This window comes from Pelophylax lessonae, assembly GCF_965119305.1.
Source record: "Pelophylax lessonae genome assembly, chromosome: 4".
NCBI lineage: Eukaryota > Metazoa > Chordata > Amphibia > Anura > Ranidae > Pelophylax > Pelophylax lessonae.
Window position 1 is genome coordinate 143773271 of NC_138771.1, and position 16788 is coordinate 143790058.

At 43.9% G+C, this 16788-nt stretch overlaps 1 protein-coding gene across 2 annotated transcripts in view; it reads left to right on the top strand.

Moving 5' to 3' along the window:
* The window catches only part of CPT1B (carnitine palmitoyltransferase 1B), an 80513-nt gene that overhangs the window by 25201 nt on the left and 38524 nt on the right, over positions 1-16788 (top strand). For both annotated transcript variants that reach the window (XM_082255284.1, XM_082255285.1), the window contains exons 4-7: positions 212-383; positions 919-1020; positions 4848-4985; positions 11168-11245. In XM_082255284.1, coding sequence (XP_082111410.1) covers positions 212-383; positions 919-1020; positions 4848-4985; positions 11168-11245 — 490 coding nt within the window. The remainder of the gene's footprint in view (positions 1-211; positions 384-918; positions 1021-4847; positions 4986-11167; positions 11246-16788) is intronic.

Sequence of the window (16788 nt, forward strand, 5' to 3'; positions counted from 1 at the left end):
AAGCCACCAAATTGCTGGTATCATAACTGATCACATGTGCAGCACCATGGCAGGTGCAGATCAAACGGAGACTAAAATGGCAGCTTCCTTGGCTGTAATGGATAGGAGGGTTTAGTTCCACTTTAACTGTAATTCTACATCTCACTGCAGTAAATCTTTTTGTGTAATATTTAATGTATATTTCTCAGTTTCTTTTACCATTTAAATCTAGGGCTGTCATCAAACCTGCATCCCGTAGTGTAGTGAGTGCTATTATCTTCTCTTCTGGAGTTTGGGTCTCTGGAATCCTTCTGTATCGTCAAGTTCTGCGCATGCTCCTCTCATACCATGGCTGGATGTTTGAGCCACATGGAAAAAGAAGTTTGAAAACAAAACTTTGGGGAGTAAGTCTTCTATTATTCTTACAGTATTGCCAGATCTTACACCATCTTAGTATCACGCCTTACCATCTTTTAGGCACTGTACACTCCTCATCATCTTGGTAAAGATATAGATAGAATGGAATATTTGATAAATTGTATGTGAAAAATAATTTGAGCAGATAGAAAAACATAGTGTTTCTATATTGTACCCTTTGAATGTTTAAAGAACTGGTCAACAATTAAAGCTTTAAGAAAATTAAAACAAAGAAATTTGACCAAACTGTATCCCGCATTGTTCTATTATTCAGTCTTCTATTTTTCTTTAAACAAGGATTTCAGTTCAGTCTCCACTCTCTACCTAAATGTTTATTCAAATTTACACCATGTCATAGCAAGCATATCTATCACAAAGATTTTAAATTGCCTTTAAAAAAAGGCTAATTTATTTACTTATCTTGCTTCTCTTTAAGTCACAGAACTTTTTTTTTATTTCCACTACTTTCTATCCCCTTACTTTCCTATCAACATTTTTAAAATGACTTTGTGACTGTCACAGGGCTGTATGAAGGTAATGGCCAGACGACAGCCCATGCTCTACAGTTTCCAGATGTCTCTTCCAAGGTTGCCAGTGCCATGCCTAGAGGACACAATAGAAAGGGTAAGAAAACCTTGAATGTTGTTACAAAAAGGTGTGACTGGGCTGTGAAGTTAATGAGGAATTAGAGCTATGTACAGGTTGTCTTGTAGGTACTCATACTCTGATGAACAAGAAGGTTTTACACCATGAGATCATGGCAATCAAGAGTTATTAGTTAAAAATTAGGGCTGAGTTAGAAGTTCACCATCATGAAACTTAGTTAGGTACAGCAAACACTTGAGGGTATATTTTAAAGCAGTGAATATGACATTCCCCAAACATTCACCAAACACAAATTTTAGTTGTGCGTGTGTTTTAAATTACAGTGAATAATTCACCTTCAGTGAATGTTTCATTGTCACATTCACACATTCATTACTCTATATATGAATGGTAATAAACATTTAGTAATACCCTGTTTCCCCGAAAATAAAACCGGGTCTTTTATTAATTTTGGCACCAAAAGACACAGTAGGGCTTATTTTCGGGGTAGGTCTTATGTGTAATGTTATGTCTTCTCTCCCTCCCTGCCTGTCAGGATACACCTGTGTGAACCTAGTTTAGTGTTTGTAAAATCCTAGAATCCACTTTATGACTGTTTTATATAAACTCCAGTGTGTTTCTGTAATCTAATAGTGTGAAATACCTTTGATACAGCGCCGCTCAGCTAATCTCCCGCTCTGCTCTCCTCTCCTTCTCTTCTCATAGCTGTCAATAGGAGATCTCAGCCCCTCCCCTCAGCGGGTCACAGAAGTGCCGAGCATTATATTATATTAGTGTGAAATACTTTTAGTACAGCGCCGCTCGGTGCTCAGCTGATTTCTCGCTGCTCTTCCTTCTCTTCTCCCCCGCTGACAGCTGGGGGTCACGGAAGCGCCGAGCGGCACTGTAACGAAGGTATTTCACACTATTATAATATAATGCTCGGCGCTTCTGTGACCCGTTCTGAACACTGCAGAGGGGAGGGGCTGAGATCCCCCGCTGACAGCTATGAGAAGAGGAGAAGAGCAGAGCGGGGAATCAGCTGAACGCAGAGCGGCGCTGTACCGAAGGTATTTCACACTATTAGATTACAGAAACACACACTGGACATTATAAAAAAAAGGGTATAAAAGTGGATTCTAGAATTTACATACACTAAACTAGGGCTTATTTATGGGGTAGGGCTTATATTGCAGCCCTCCCCGAAAATAACAGTAGGTCTTGTTTTCAGGGTAGGTTTTATTTTCTGGGAAACACGGTATGACAACAAAAATGCAGAGCCATAATAGTTACAAAGAATTCATTTTTCTTTTCAATATGTTTATTGAATATCATAATAAAAAGGACATACAGATAATAAATTAGCCTGCAAGGCCCAAAGGTGTAAATGAACAAGTACAATACAAATAATCAATGGTTTGTGTAAATATATGGAGACAGAGTATAATTGAAATTAAATGTATGACCACAACAAGTAGCAAAAGCTTCTTACACCCTCTAAGCCTCTTGTCGTAGAAGGCCCAGGAGATCCCGGGCTAGGGCCTCCCCCCCCTCCAGCCCTTGTCTCGTATCTAAAACAACCTCGTATTTGGCTATCAAAATATAAGAAGATGGGAGGGAAAAAAAAAATATCTCCCCTTTGGAAACAAGTGTTCAACCTTCTAAGCACTCCATATGGTAGCATTAGGAGCAGAAAAAGGATTTCACAAATGGAGGAAAAAGAATAGATGAAGAGTGAAGAGAGAGAGATGAAAGGGGGGAGAAGACAAGTGGCTTTAGAGAAAGAAAAGCCAAAGAGCAATGGGAGGGGAAGTAGGTCTGCCAGGAGGGTCCTTTTGGTGGAATGCCATGCCCGCGTACTGGAGTACTCCAACATAAAGTGCCCAAGGTTCCGAGACTGTTTCAAACCTTCGCACTCCATCCTGAAGTTTAGCACCAAGTTGTTTCTGGGACATGATCCAGGAGACTTTCTGCTGATCTTGAGAACGAGGGCTTCTTCCAAGCTCTGAGTATTGTAATTTTAGCTCCCAAAAACATAAAGAAGATCAAGGTCTGAGAATGTTTAGCAGTTTTATCTACCCTGTGGTTCAAGAGGGAGGGCTTTAGTGGGATCCTGAAGAACAACAACCCCAGTAACTTTCCCTATTAGGTGGAGATATTTGTTCCAATAGCCTCTGAAATAGGGGCAAGACCACCATATTTGAAACATGGAGCCAACTAGATTACGCCATCTGAAGCACAGGGGAGAAGTATCTGGGTAGATCCTGGCTAATCTGACGGGGACATAATAAAATCTAGTGAGTATTTTTACATTCGCTTCTATTAGCGGTATGTTCATGATACCTTTGTAGGAGCGTTGGAGTGACTGGAGCGATTCGTCTGGGTCCCACTGTATTTCCAAATCAGATTCCCAGGACTAAGCATAGAATAGTTTATCTGCCTTGTCAGCCAGGGCAGAATAGATAGTAGAGATGCCTCCCCTCTGATCCATCATTTTGGAACACCATTGTTCATAGGTTTTAAGTTTGGGGAGGGTCAGGTTTGTCTAGCCAGGTAGAGTGTAGGAAGTGCAAAATCTGGGACAGTCTAAATTTCTCAGTAGGAGGCATTTCGAGTTATCGTCCGATATCACTTATTAATAGCAACCTCAAACTTATGACGAAAATTCTTGCATCGAGACTATGGAGCTTTATAGCTAAATATATTCACAAGGACCAGGTGGGTTTCATGCCTGGGAGGCAGGGCTCAGACCAAGTTAGGAGAGCCATAGATATAATGTCGTTGCTACACTCTCACTGGGATGGGAGCGCCCTGCAGGAAGGCCTTCTTTTGTCTATTGACCTCCAGAAGGCCTTTGATTCCGTCTCTTGTCCCCACCTTTTTGAAATACTAGGAAGATGGGGTTTTGGCTCTAAATTCTTGGGAATCATTCAGTCTCCTTACTCTGCTTCGAAAGCACAGGTCCGTTTGATGGGTCGTTATTCTAACTCTTTTGACATAAAAAAAGGACCAGACAGGGCTGTCCCTTATCTCCTCTAATTTTAGCAAAACCTTTGAAAACTTAGCAATCGCCATTAGATTGCACCCTGATATTAAGGGAGTCTTGCGTGGACCCCAGGAACACAAATGCGCATTGTTCACAGACAACCTACTGCTCTTTATCACATCCCCCCTGATCTCCACCCCTAATGTATTTCAACTGCTCCAAGACTTTGATTCTATCTCAGGCTTAAAAGTAAATGTCTCCAATCTGTAGCACTGAACATCTCGGTTCCTCTGCAGCTAATAGATCAGTTAAGGCACCACTTCCCCTTCTCCTGGTCCTCTGACTACCCCACAACATTCCCATTTTTGGCTTTCTTTAATTTCATTTTCACCTGGTGATCTGACCAGTAACTCTGTTGTTTTTCAACAGAACAAGCTCTCCTGCAGATGTAGCAGTTAGAAGGTTGAGGCAAACCATTTCCCACTGAGAGTGGTGCTCACAATAATCAGCTTTTATATATCCATGTAAAACCTGTATCCCAAAAGGAAAAAACTGTTTGCTGTAACTGCTTATAAATGTTATCTGCTAGTACATCCAACACTGCCCTCCCCCAAGACTGACAATTTTGCTGTCCAAATGTGCCCCTGAGCTTATTCATCCAGAGGGGAGGCACTCTAATACAGGAGGTGTGTTACTGGCCAGATCGCCAGGTGAAAACAGAGGGAAAGAAGCCTAAGAAAAGAAAACGAATGCAGCCACCACATATCATACTACAATAGATTACATTTTTGGTTTTGGGTTTAATACTGCTTTAATGTACATGCAGTATAGTTCGATATTTTACTATTTCCTATCCTTTTTTTTTTTGGTGCTTTTGCAGTACTTGCAGTCTGTGCAACCATTGATGGATGAGGAAAAGTTCAGTCGCATGAAAAGCTTGGCTCATGACTTCCAGAAAGATCTTGGTCGAAAGTTACAGAAATATCTGCATCTCAAGTCTTGGTGGGCAACAAATTATGTAGGTGCAGTACATATGTAGTTCATGTTCAATGGCTTAAACATACCTCCCAACTTTCTAGGTTTGGGAAAGAGGGACACCTTTTTCGCAGACAGTATGTGGGCATAGGACACACCCTTCTTACATGGACCATGAAGAATGAATAAACCAAAGATGTTTGATACACACTTTTCCCCACTACTTTTCCTTTAGGCCTCATGCACACGGGGCGTTTTAAAATTGAGCTGCAAAGCCAGTTCTGATGCCAGGAAAAAGCAGCTATAAAAACGTGCTTTCAGAAGCGTTTTGTATTGGTGTTAATGAACGTTTTAGCCACGTTTAGCAGCCTCTCTCTGCCCTCTTCTATTTTCCAACCTCAAATCCAACTACTACAGCTTAACCACTTTACCACCGGAGGATTTTGCTGTCTTACGTCTGGGCCACTTTTTGCGATTCGGCACTGTGCGACTTTAACTGACAATTGCGCGGTCATGCAACGCCGTACCCAAACAAAATTTACGTCCTTTTTTTCCCACAAACAGTGCTTTCTTTTGGTGGTATTTGATCACCTGTACAATTTTTACTTTTTGCACTATAAACAAAAAAATAGCGACAATTTTGAAAAAATAACAATATTTTTCACATTTTTTTATATGAAATTCCCCCCCAAAAAATGTAAAAATCTAAATGTTTTATCATTTTAGGCCAATTTGTTTTCTGCTACATATTTTTGGTAAAAAAAATCGCAATAAGCGTATTTTGATTGGTTTGCGCAAAAGTTATTGCGTTTACTAACTAAGGGAAAGATTTCTGTCGTTTTTGGTGTTTTTTTTAACAAGTAATGGCGGCGATCTGCGATTTTTTTTTTTTGCGGGACTGCGACATTGCGGCGGACAGATCGGACCCTTGACTGACATTTTTGACACTTTTGGGGGTACCAGTGACATTACTACAGTAATCAGTGCTATACATATGCACTGTTACTGTAAAAATGACACTGGCAGGGAAGGGGTTAATTTTATAGGAGAGGGAGGGGTTAATGTATGCCTGGTGCTTACTAACATGTGTGGGGGGAGGTGACTGAGTGACACAGGGACAGATCGCAGGTTCAGCTATGCTGAACCCTGCAATCTGACCCTGTCTGTCACTTAGGTGATCCGCCCGCTTGTGTTTACACAAGCAGGCGGATCTCCACACTCGATTCCCCGACGATCGAGGAAGAGTGGCGGTGATCACCGCCGCTCCTCCCCTGGCCTGACTCCTGCTGTGACTGAATACAGCGGGAGCGAGCCTCCGGCAGCGCGCGTGCGCCGCCCACAAGGGGAGGAGTCCAGCGACGTAGGTCTACGTCGCTGGACGGGACCTAGCCACTTTGCCGCAGTAGAGCTCGAGTGAGCGGTCGGCAAGTGGTTAAAACGCCTATGCCACTTGCAGTTCCTAAAAGCCTGTGTGTGCATGAGGCCATAGAATAACATGGAGGGGCGTTTTTAAGCTGCAAAAAAAAAAACGTCTGACGCTCCTAAAAGCAGTTGTAAAAACGCCCTGTGTGTATGAGGCCTTATACCGATTTTTAAAATTAATAAATGCAATAATATAAAGACTGGATTCAAGATTTATTGTTGTATAATGTTTTTGGTAGTTGAATAATGCATATTTTATAAAGACCAAAAAGAAGGACAAATAAGAAAGAAAAAAGAATTTGGTTCCAAAAGAGGGAATGTCCCTCCAAATCAAGGACAGTTTGGAGCTATGGCTTAAAAGGCAGTTAAAGTGTATGTTACTCTATATATTGTTTTCTTCTATGTGTGTGTTCACACGTATTTTATAAATCATTGTCCCTATCATTTTCATGTACTTCTTCCATCTGAAGTACCTGGTTAATCCTGCCAGTCACCTTTCTTCCTTGTTCTAAACTGACCTCACAAAGCACAGAAGCTGATCTGTGTTAGCGTGATTGGTTTGCATCCTTTGGCCATTCAGAGGTACAGGACACTGTGCAGACACGCAGCATGCCTGTATTGGGTAGTTCAGCCATCATACCCCCTGACCAATCATAGCCTGCCTCTGGAACACACCCCCTCCAAATCACAGCCTGCATCTTGCCTCAAGCTGAACAGACTATTGAATACAGGCACACCATATCTGTACAGTGTCCTGTAACCCTCAGGATGAAGAGATGCATCGTCACATGACAGAACCTTTTAATCTTGTATAAAAGGTAAGAAATCATTCCTGAAACTAAGCAAAAATAGTTATGTTACCGTTATAGATAGATCTGTTTTAGAAAGTATTTTACAACTATTTTAATACTGTATGTATAATAAAGGTTTATTAACCACTTGCCGACTGCCCACCGTAATAGTACTGCGGCAGGGCAGCTCAGCTGCGTCCAGTCACGTAGTACAACGTAACTGGAGTGCACGCGGCTTCGGCGGCGCGCGCAGGCCGCGGGAGGAGCAGCGGCGATTGCCGCTGCCCTCCCGCGATCGTCCGGGAAACCGAGAGAAGACCCGCGTGCATACAGGCATACATTTAACCCCTTTGATCACCCCAAGCATTAACCCCTTCCCTACCAGTGTCATTTATACAGTAACAGTGCATATTATTTAGCACTGATTACTGTATTAGTGTCACTGGTCCCCAAAAAGTGTCACAAATGTCAGTTAGGGGTCCGGATCTGTCTGCTGCAATGTCGCAGTCCGGCTAAAAAAATCGCAGATCGCCGCCATTACTAATAAAAAAATAAATAAATAAATAAAAAGTCCAAAAATCTATCCTAAAGTTTGTAAATGCTATACCTTTTGCGCAAACCAATTAAAATACGCTTTTTGGGATTTTTTTTTACCAAAAATATGTAGCAGAATACAAATTGGCCTCAACTGATAAAAAAATACATTTTTAACATTTTTTTATTGGGAATGTTTTATAGCAGAAAGTAAAAAATATGGCGTTTTTTTCAAAATTGACGCTCTTTTTTTGTTTATAGCGCAAAATCTAAAAACCGCAGAGGTGATCAAATACCACCAAAAGAAAGCTCTATTTGTGAGAAAAAAGGACATCAATTGTATTTGGGTGCAGTGTCGCACGACCGCAAAATTTTCTGTTAAAATAACGCAGTGCTGAATGGCAAAAAATGGCCTGGTCATTAAGGGGGTAAAACCATCCGGGGCTGATGTGGTTAACAAAAAAAAAAAAAACCAGGCAGGTTAAGTATTATTCTTCTATAACATAGTCATCCCTAGTTATTTAAAGATGCTCTACTGTTATCCTATTTTTATTTAAAATATTTCTAAATTTCTTGTTCAGTACTTGTATTTTTTATTTAAGTTTGTATTTTGGCTTTCAGTTTTATTATCTTTAAATTACTTTTCATTAAGTGCCGGTTCACATTTGTGCGATGCGGGAACGCTGCGAATATGCAGCGTGATCCCGCATCGCATCCGAACCCCTGGCAGTTCACACTGCCATATGCGATACGCAGGGGGTGTCAATTAAAAGATAACGACACCCCCAGTTGTGATCGCATATTGCAGTGCGATCTGCAAGTTCGCACAGAATCAGATCGAACTAGTGTGAACCACTATGCGATTCGATTCTGCTGCGGATAAAGAAAGGGTCAGGTGCGTGTTTAGTGCGGACGCGGTGCGAATTCAGCCATACAAAGTGTATGGCTGAAATTTGCACCGCACATGAGATCGCATGTAATTTAGGAGCAGTGCGCTCCGAATTACATGCGTTCTCCGTGATCGCACAAATGTGAACCAGGGCTTATTGAGAACGCTGTTTTTGATTACTGTTGGTACAGGTATATTATGTAAAATTTTAACAGATGCATTATGTGTCAGAAGAAAAGGGTCACTTAACAATGTAAATGCAATTTATTGTAGCTCTTAAGGCTCGTACACACTATAAGAAAATTGGGTGAACATTTTCGTCCAAAGAACTTTCGCACGATTTTCGTATAGTGTGTACACAATTTTCGACAGCCGATTCTGAATTTTTGTACGAAAATTCTCGAAGGGACAAACTCCAAAATGTTTCTTGTACAGTAAAAAACGAATGATTTTTCGTTTAATGTGCACCGTTTTTGTAAGGTTTTTGTAAAAGAAAAATCAGAAAAGAAAGACTGTGCAAGATCAGAAACCATAAAAAACAAAAAAAAAAGCCTTTGTCGTACAAGAATGTTCGTAAGAATTTTCATCGGTTCTGAATTGCTGTGAAACAACTAGGAAAATCGGACGATCGTTCACCCGATTTTCTTATAGTGTGTACCCCACTTAAGTTTATGGTCAGTTCTACAAAGTACGTGGGGTTCACAGTCTAATATTTGCATTTACTGTATCTCTACTAAAGGCACATTTGATGGCACTGCCTATGGCCTTTGATCATAGCTGTGCACAGCCTATTGCATTAGGGCATGCACCCCAAAGCTCAAACACACATGGGTGTGTGTGTGTGTATGTATTTCTATAGATATATAAATACATAAACTGTATATATACACACACATATATACATACACAAGCCAACACGCACAGACACACACAAGTGCTTCCACTACACTCTGGGCCCCTACCAGGGAGATGGCAACAAAAAGTGTGTGTGGTGAGTGAGGGGGGGGGATGGGGGGGGGGGTTAACTTTTAATGTCATGACCACAAATGCAAAAGGGGGCATAATGGGTTTAAAATTTCACTACCATGACCACCAATTCAAGGGAGGGGAGGATCGGTGGCAGTGAAACCTAACCCTCCTCCCTCACTCTTGCATCCATGGTAATGGCAATGAATGTTAACCCTTTCCTTAATCACAGCCCTCTCATCCTTTGTGATCACTTATAGTACACGATCACAGGCTCCCCCATGGCTCTCTTTCCTGGCAGGGACATTGCTTGTACTGGGGCAGGGATAACTTCATGCACCAGGGCAGAGAATAGGTGTTGGAATTCAACCATGCCCCCACCGCACCATTCAGCATCAACATCACTAAGACCCCCCCAAGGAAGACATTATGCCACATAAAATGGTAGGTGTGGCCAAACTGCATTAACTGTGGGGGAGGGTCTTAATAGGGCATTGTTAAATATAATGAGGGTTCAAGGTTGAGTGCAATACGCATAAAGTGCAGTGTTCAGGGGTGCAATACATACAGAGTTGAGAAATGTGCATCGTACAGAGAGCAGGGTTCATGAGTGCATTACATAGAGTGCAGGGCTTGAGGCGTGTTCTACATACAGAGTGCAGTGTTCAGAAGTGCATTACGCATAGAGTGCAAGAGTTCAGGAGTATACTATGTACAGGAGCAGGGTTGAGGTGTGCTCTGTGAACAGAGTGCAGGGTTGAGGAGTGCGCTATGTACAGAGTGCTGGGTTCAGAAGCATGCTACATACAGAGTGTACTGTTTGGGAGTGTGTTATGCACAGAGTTTAGGCGTGCGCTATGCACAGGGTGCAGAGTTCAGGAGTGAGCTAGGTACAGGGTAAATGCACTATGCACAGTGTCCAGAGTTTAAGAGTGCGCTACGACATTTTACAATTTACCCGCAGCACAGAGAGATTCATGCTATTTTCTACTCCCTGTCCAGTACAGAGCTCTTCTTCCTTCCCCGCTCTTTATCCACAGCTAACTTCTCCCCCACAAAAGAGAATCTACAACATAAGATGGCCATACATTATACAAATTGTATAATGTATGGCAAGTCTTACCGTGCAAGGTCAGGCTGCTGGCACGGGCTTCTGTTATTGCTGCGGGTGTGAGGCTAGAGCGACTTTATGGATACCCCGCGACGCTCCTCCTCATATGTATATGCAGAGCAGGGAGGGTTTTGTGTGTGCCTATGCTAGAGGCAGGTGGCAGAAGTTCCACATCATAAAAAGCCCTGCCGCCCACAGTGCAGTCTTCCTTTCTGTGCTGGGTGCTGGTATACAGAGCGGGTTCCAGCACTCGGCACCCCACTGCCACTCTGCGTGTTGTGCACAGTGGGATTAAGGTGTGCCCAGGCACACCCTATGCACAGTCCTATGCTTTTGGTATACTAGTTACTGTATGTGTTATACACTGATTTAAAGTATATGTTCCACCAAAACTTATTCAAGTTTTGAAAAGAGTGGGGAAAAGTTAACTTTGAGTTATAATGGAATGTATCATAACATAATGTAGTCTGTAAACATTTATTCTATAGTTATTTTTTATTGCTATTTTTCAGGTCAGCGACTGGTGGGAAGAGTACATTTACTTGCGTGGCCGAGGACCAATTATGGTGAACAGCAACTATTATGCTATGGTGAGATCAACATTTTTACTTTTTCCATGGTTGACTGATCTAAATTCAAAAGTAACAATAGCACCACAAGTAAATCATTTTTTAGGTGACTTTACATTACCAGACATTGTATTTCTGTGTAAAGACTTTTTTTCCAGTCAAGGCTTTGAAAAGAGATTCATGCCTCTGCCTGATACTTACTACAGTTACCATCCTACTGGCTTCAAAGAGTGTAGAATATGTTTGTAGCACCCTTGTCTTAATGCAGGGTTGCTATTGAAATTTAGTTTGCTGGGCAGTAACTAGCTTGGCTATAATTATACTGTGGACAATTGAACTTCCTCTTTTAATCTGGGTTTGACTGCGTTTCTCCCTTCCGTCAGTAGGTGGCACTGTTGCCTCTGACACTAGAGTGAGAATTACAGTTAAACAAACTGTTAATGTCCATGTCTCTCTCAGCCAATTACATTGTCATTGCGGCATTCTGGGAGAGAGTATTTAACTGAGGGGAGGTCCAATAATCGCTCTCTACTCGCCCGGACCCCCTTTGGGGAGGGTGTGTGCTATTGTGCTGCTGTTGGCTAGGCCTGAAGACTGGGGCCTAGTCACATGCCTGGGATTCTGCTGAGGAGAGCCAGCGACCCACATGGAAAAGAACATCCACAGACATCCAGTAACCTGTGTGAGTAATCTGCCTGTTACATATGGAAGACAGCTGTCCAGCCAGTACAGACCACAAAAGAGATTGAATATGGTGGAGAGGAGTTGTCTCCTAGATCAATCTGAAGCTTTATGGTTACTGAATGAATCTCAAGGTCTGTTATGGCGCTTTTCCACTGGATGGAACCGAACGGTTCGGCTCACTTTTGTGCTTTTCCACTGCTGGTACCGCATGGTACGGTGTTGGAACGGTTCGGTACGGTTCGGTACGGTAGCGCTTTTCCACTACATGGAACCGAACGGTACGGCTCGCTTAAACAGTACCACCTCAGTTGTGGTTCCAACAGGGCCATACCGGTACCATATCCCACAATCCTTTGAATGCAGCCTTGACTGCTTGTCACTACTAGCCACTGACTGGTCAGAGAATCATTCTTATCCCACCCACTTTACTTTAGTGGAAAGGCAAACCGTACTGAACCGTTCCAACACCGTACCATGCGGTACCATGCAGTGGAAAACCAACAGAGCCAAGCAGGGCCGAGTGGAGTCGAGCCAGTACTTGCAGTGGAAAAGTGCCATTATACTGTACCGCTGTCTGAGTACCTGTCTTTTTGTAATCGGAGTCTGCCTAATTGACTGTTCGCTAAGGGTGTCCTGAGCCCTACCCCTCTCTCCCCCAGTTTATTCTTGTCCTGTTGAGAAGAAATAAACTCTTTTGTTACTTCAGCATAAAAGTGACTGGCGCCCATCATTTCTTTTACCTGCATCACTACCCACCATGCCTGACAATCCACACCCACAGGAGGTATGTAGGCCCTCTCTGCCTCTGAGGGTCATCATTAGGCCCTAGGAGGTTCCAGGGGTCCGCTACATGTTAAACATTAAAAATGAAAAAGAAAAGGTCAATGTAAATAAGCTTATCAATGTATGTTAATGTAAAAACTAGCACAATTTATTTCAAATTTTTGGTATAATTAATGTATTTACTACATTTTGAAGCAGAGGAGATGGCCTGCTGCTATGTGTAAGAGAGCTGTGCTTTGACTCTCCAGAATGATGCACATCCTTTCCAGCATGGCCAGTTCTCTAGCTATGCTAGTTACTTAGCCTGCTCTCTTCTATTGATCAAACTTGTCCTGACACGACCCCAGTATAGCCATTCACTGGAATGCTCAGTGTGCTGCAGCTTTTCCTTCCCCAGCTCTTATGCAGATGAAAACATAGGGAATATGATGACTTATTAAAAAAAAAGGGGAAAAAATGCATTTATAACGTTTTATTTTATATCTACACAAATGTTTTGCCTTTCATTTCTATTACAAACTGAATAGGTTGTTTTACAAGTGTAGCAGTTTTTCCAGGCCTTGAGCCTGATGTGGGTCTGCCATTGTTACCGGTGACACCTCCAACACTTTTGTGAACCCAGGTGTGAGAACTGAGACAATGACCATTCCGGCATCTTTGGTTTGTTTTGTTTTATTGTATTTAGGGGATGGGAGAAGGGAATGAGTGGGATACTCCTCTGGCTCAACTAGGTACACTTTTGGGACACTTGAAGAAAAATGCCTGTTGTCCTGACAACAGCTGAATGCCGACCAGCGCTTCCTGACGCTTATAGATACTGTAGAACTGAAACTGTGCTGGAACCTCGACTGTAACTCAGAAGATCCAGGACTGTAGAACACTTGACTCCTGACACTGCTTTAGCTCAAAAGTCACTGAACAGCTCCCTCCAGCCCTGCACTGGGTGAGGTAGCTCTGAGTAGATACTTGTGCTGCTGCAACTCTTAACCTTGTACACTTCCCACTGTACACTGACTCTTCAGGGCCCGGACTACAGGCACCCCCTTTTACACTTCATTGTCCTCTACCTAGATATCCCCTCTAATACTTCAGGGTCCTCTGACCAGGCACCCCCTTTCACAGCTAGCTGACTCCTGGATCCCTAGAACCTTCTCCGGAGTGGTCCCCTCTGACACTAGGCAGACCCCCAGGGGCAGTCCACAGTACTCACAACCTTTGTAGGCTTTCCTGAAACTGGACTCCTCTCTTTCTTCACTGGTTCTCGGCACACCGGATCCCCTCTGCAGCTCAGCTTCACACTCTTTGGATTCCCAGGCCGCCACCGGGAAACCCGCTTCCTCTGACAGGAGGAGAGACAGCCGTACTCTCCCTCCTGGGACTCTGCATTCCGCTGCAAGACGCTGCGTCATTAGTTCCCTTCAAACTTATATACCCACTCCCAGAATCCTCTGCGGCAGAATCTGCCTTCTAGGGTATATACAAGCCAGACTGAGCCATTGATTGGGTTTCCTCCACTGCCCTATGAGAATCCTCTCACAGAGCCAGTGGGGAGACTCCCCTCTCAGTAACCTCACCTGGGAGACATGACAGTCTAGCTGAAATCATGGTCCTGCTGTTAAGCAGCCAAGGCCCACTATACTTTACCTACCTGTAGGGGGCTACATCTACCCCACACCAAAATGAGTCTGGTTCCTCTGACTCTGAGGCAACTGCCTCCTATCAAAAATACTGCCAAAAGATCAGGAGTATCCCACAAACCTAGAAAAGGGGGAAAAGGGAAAAACGAATGTACAAATAAGTTACAGTGAAAAAATAGATCTTTACACTCTGCTGTACAAATTTACAAACAGTTTAAGGTGCATGAGAACTGGTTCACCCCCCACCAAACAAACTCGTCTGGTAAAGAACAATAAAGAGAAATACAATGCAAATTTCCTGACTGACTATCTCTAAGATGGTCCCACCTGTAGAGAGATAAAGGAAGCAAAAGTTAGTCAACTGCATATACAAAGGAAAATGCAAGCCTAACTATCTTGACAGTTGAATGGAAAGACCCTCCTTTTAGCTCCAAGGGCGACCTTTCCACTCCCTTCCCTGACTACCTCTGCTAACCAGCATCTTGACTCGCCAGGGTCCACTCCTTGGCTGTAAGAGTCTGTCCCCTATCACTGGCTACCTATGCAGAGTCCTTTTTGATGAAGCGAAACACAGCACCCTCTAGCTGTCTTTCCAAACACTCCTTTTAGGAAGCAGGGCAAGTCACAGTTCTATATGACCTGCAGTCCTGCTGAGTCAAGGAAATAACACAGGGGTCCTGCAGGGCACCCCCCACCAAAGTTCTTGAATACACTTGAACTTTGCAATACCATCTTCATCTGTCAGAACTGTGGATGACATCCCACACAGTTATTTGTAATCCACAGAGATCCTGGCCCGATGGCCCAAGGGATCTAGCACAACAACAATTTCCCAGAAGACCCGGGCCTGATGGCCCTAAGAGGTCTGGCACAGCAACATTTCTTCCTAAAGACCCTGGCCCGATGGCCCAAGGGCTCTACATAAACTTAAACACTTGCTACTTGTGAACTCAGCATTAAATTTATAGTTCCTTGGTCAGTTGTGATGGCCAGCCGGCCAACACAGTTTTTTTTTCTCTTGAACATCTTCTCTTTGAGACAGAACATTTGCAGCCCTCAAATGTAATAGTCAGGGTGAGGGATCTGAACATATTCTCCTTGCTCGTTTTTGACTCTGATGGACCAGACATGCCTTGATCCATCTGGGCGACGGACCTCCACTCGGTCTATGTAGATGGAGAGCCCAAAGTTCCACTGAGCCTTTACACTGTTGAATTTTTCCTTAAGCTTTTCCTCTGGGAGTCCCTGTATGGCTTTGGGACAAAGAAAGCCCCAAATCATCTTGTCACACCAAAAGTCCCGAAACTTCTCCACCATCACCATCACTTCTCTTGGGGCATAGGGGTAGTCATACCCATATTCAAGCGCTACTTTCTTTTGTATCCACCTCTGCATCCTGGATAACCGGGGGAGAGTCCTCCTGTTACCTCTTCCTCGTGAAGAAAATGGGGTGCATACTCTTTGTATCATTTGCTCATAGACAACATTTTGGTCTCTGGCTCAAGCAATATTTCCTGGAGGGGTGAGGTCTGGGATCCTTTCAACGTAGGCATCGCAGAACCCCAATTTCTGGGCCAGATCCCCTCTCTCTTTGGCTTCCTTAGCCTCTTGATCAAGTGGTACAGTCACTTCGGGATCCAGTGAGCGGCTCTCAGCTTCTGACCCCCAATCATCAATCCCTTCCTCGACTGACCCATATCTGTTCTGGAAAGATGGAGAATCAATGCACACAGGGCACCTCTCTCCCTCACTACTAGCACTGGAGGGTTAGCCTGGAATCACTGTAGGTTTATCAGGCTGCTGGATGCTGATGGGGGCGGATCCTGCCATGACCGCTGAGGTAGCAAGGCCCTCCGGACACATTCCAATTGCAGGTGCGATCATGAATCCCCTCCCAACAGAACTCTGCGACCGAGTCCCCCTTCAATAAAGTGCAGGCCCACCGACTGCTGACAGGGCCTCCAGCTGCAGCATTAGACTAAACATGCCCCTCCCGGCTCCGCAGATGAACCTAGACACAGTCCTGGTCACTTCCTGAGTAAGGCCTGGCTCCCACATAACAGAGAGCTTTTGAGACGGCCCTCACTCTTTTCTTCCTGGAGCAGCAGATGACCACATTGCCCACATTGGACCCACGCTTGTACTTGCAAAGTGACAGTGGCACACTGAGGACATACTGCTCCTAAGAACTCCCAGCCGCCTCCTGTGCACAGCGCGAGTCCGCCGTCTGGCACCACCCGAATACCGGTATCCCAGACTAGGGGGGGGGGGTCGGGGTGATGGATCTGCTCTCGGTTCTGCTTTGCAGGATCTTCACTCATGGTGGCAATGGTAGTGGGCACATTCTCCATCTCTCTCACAAACGACATGCTCCTCTCTCCTACACGTGTCTCCTGCACGGCCACACCCAAAGAAGGGGATATTAATAGGGTCCCCTTAGTCACCCCTGATTGGCCAGAT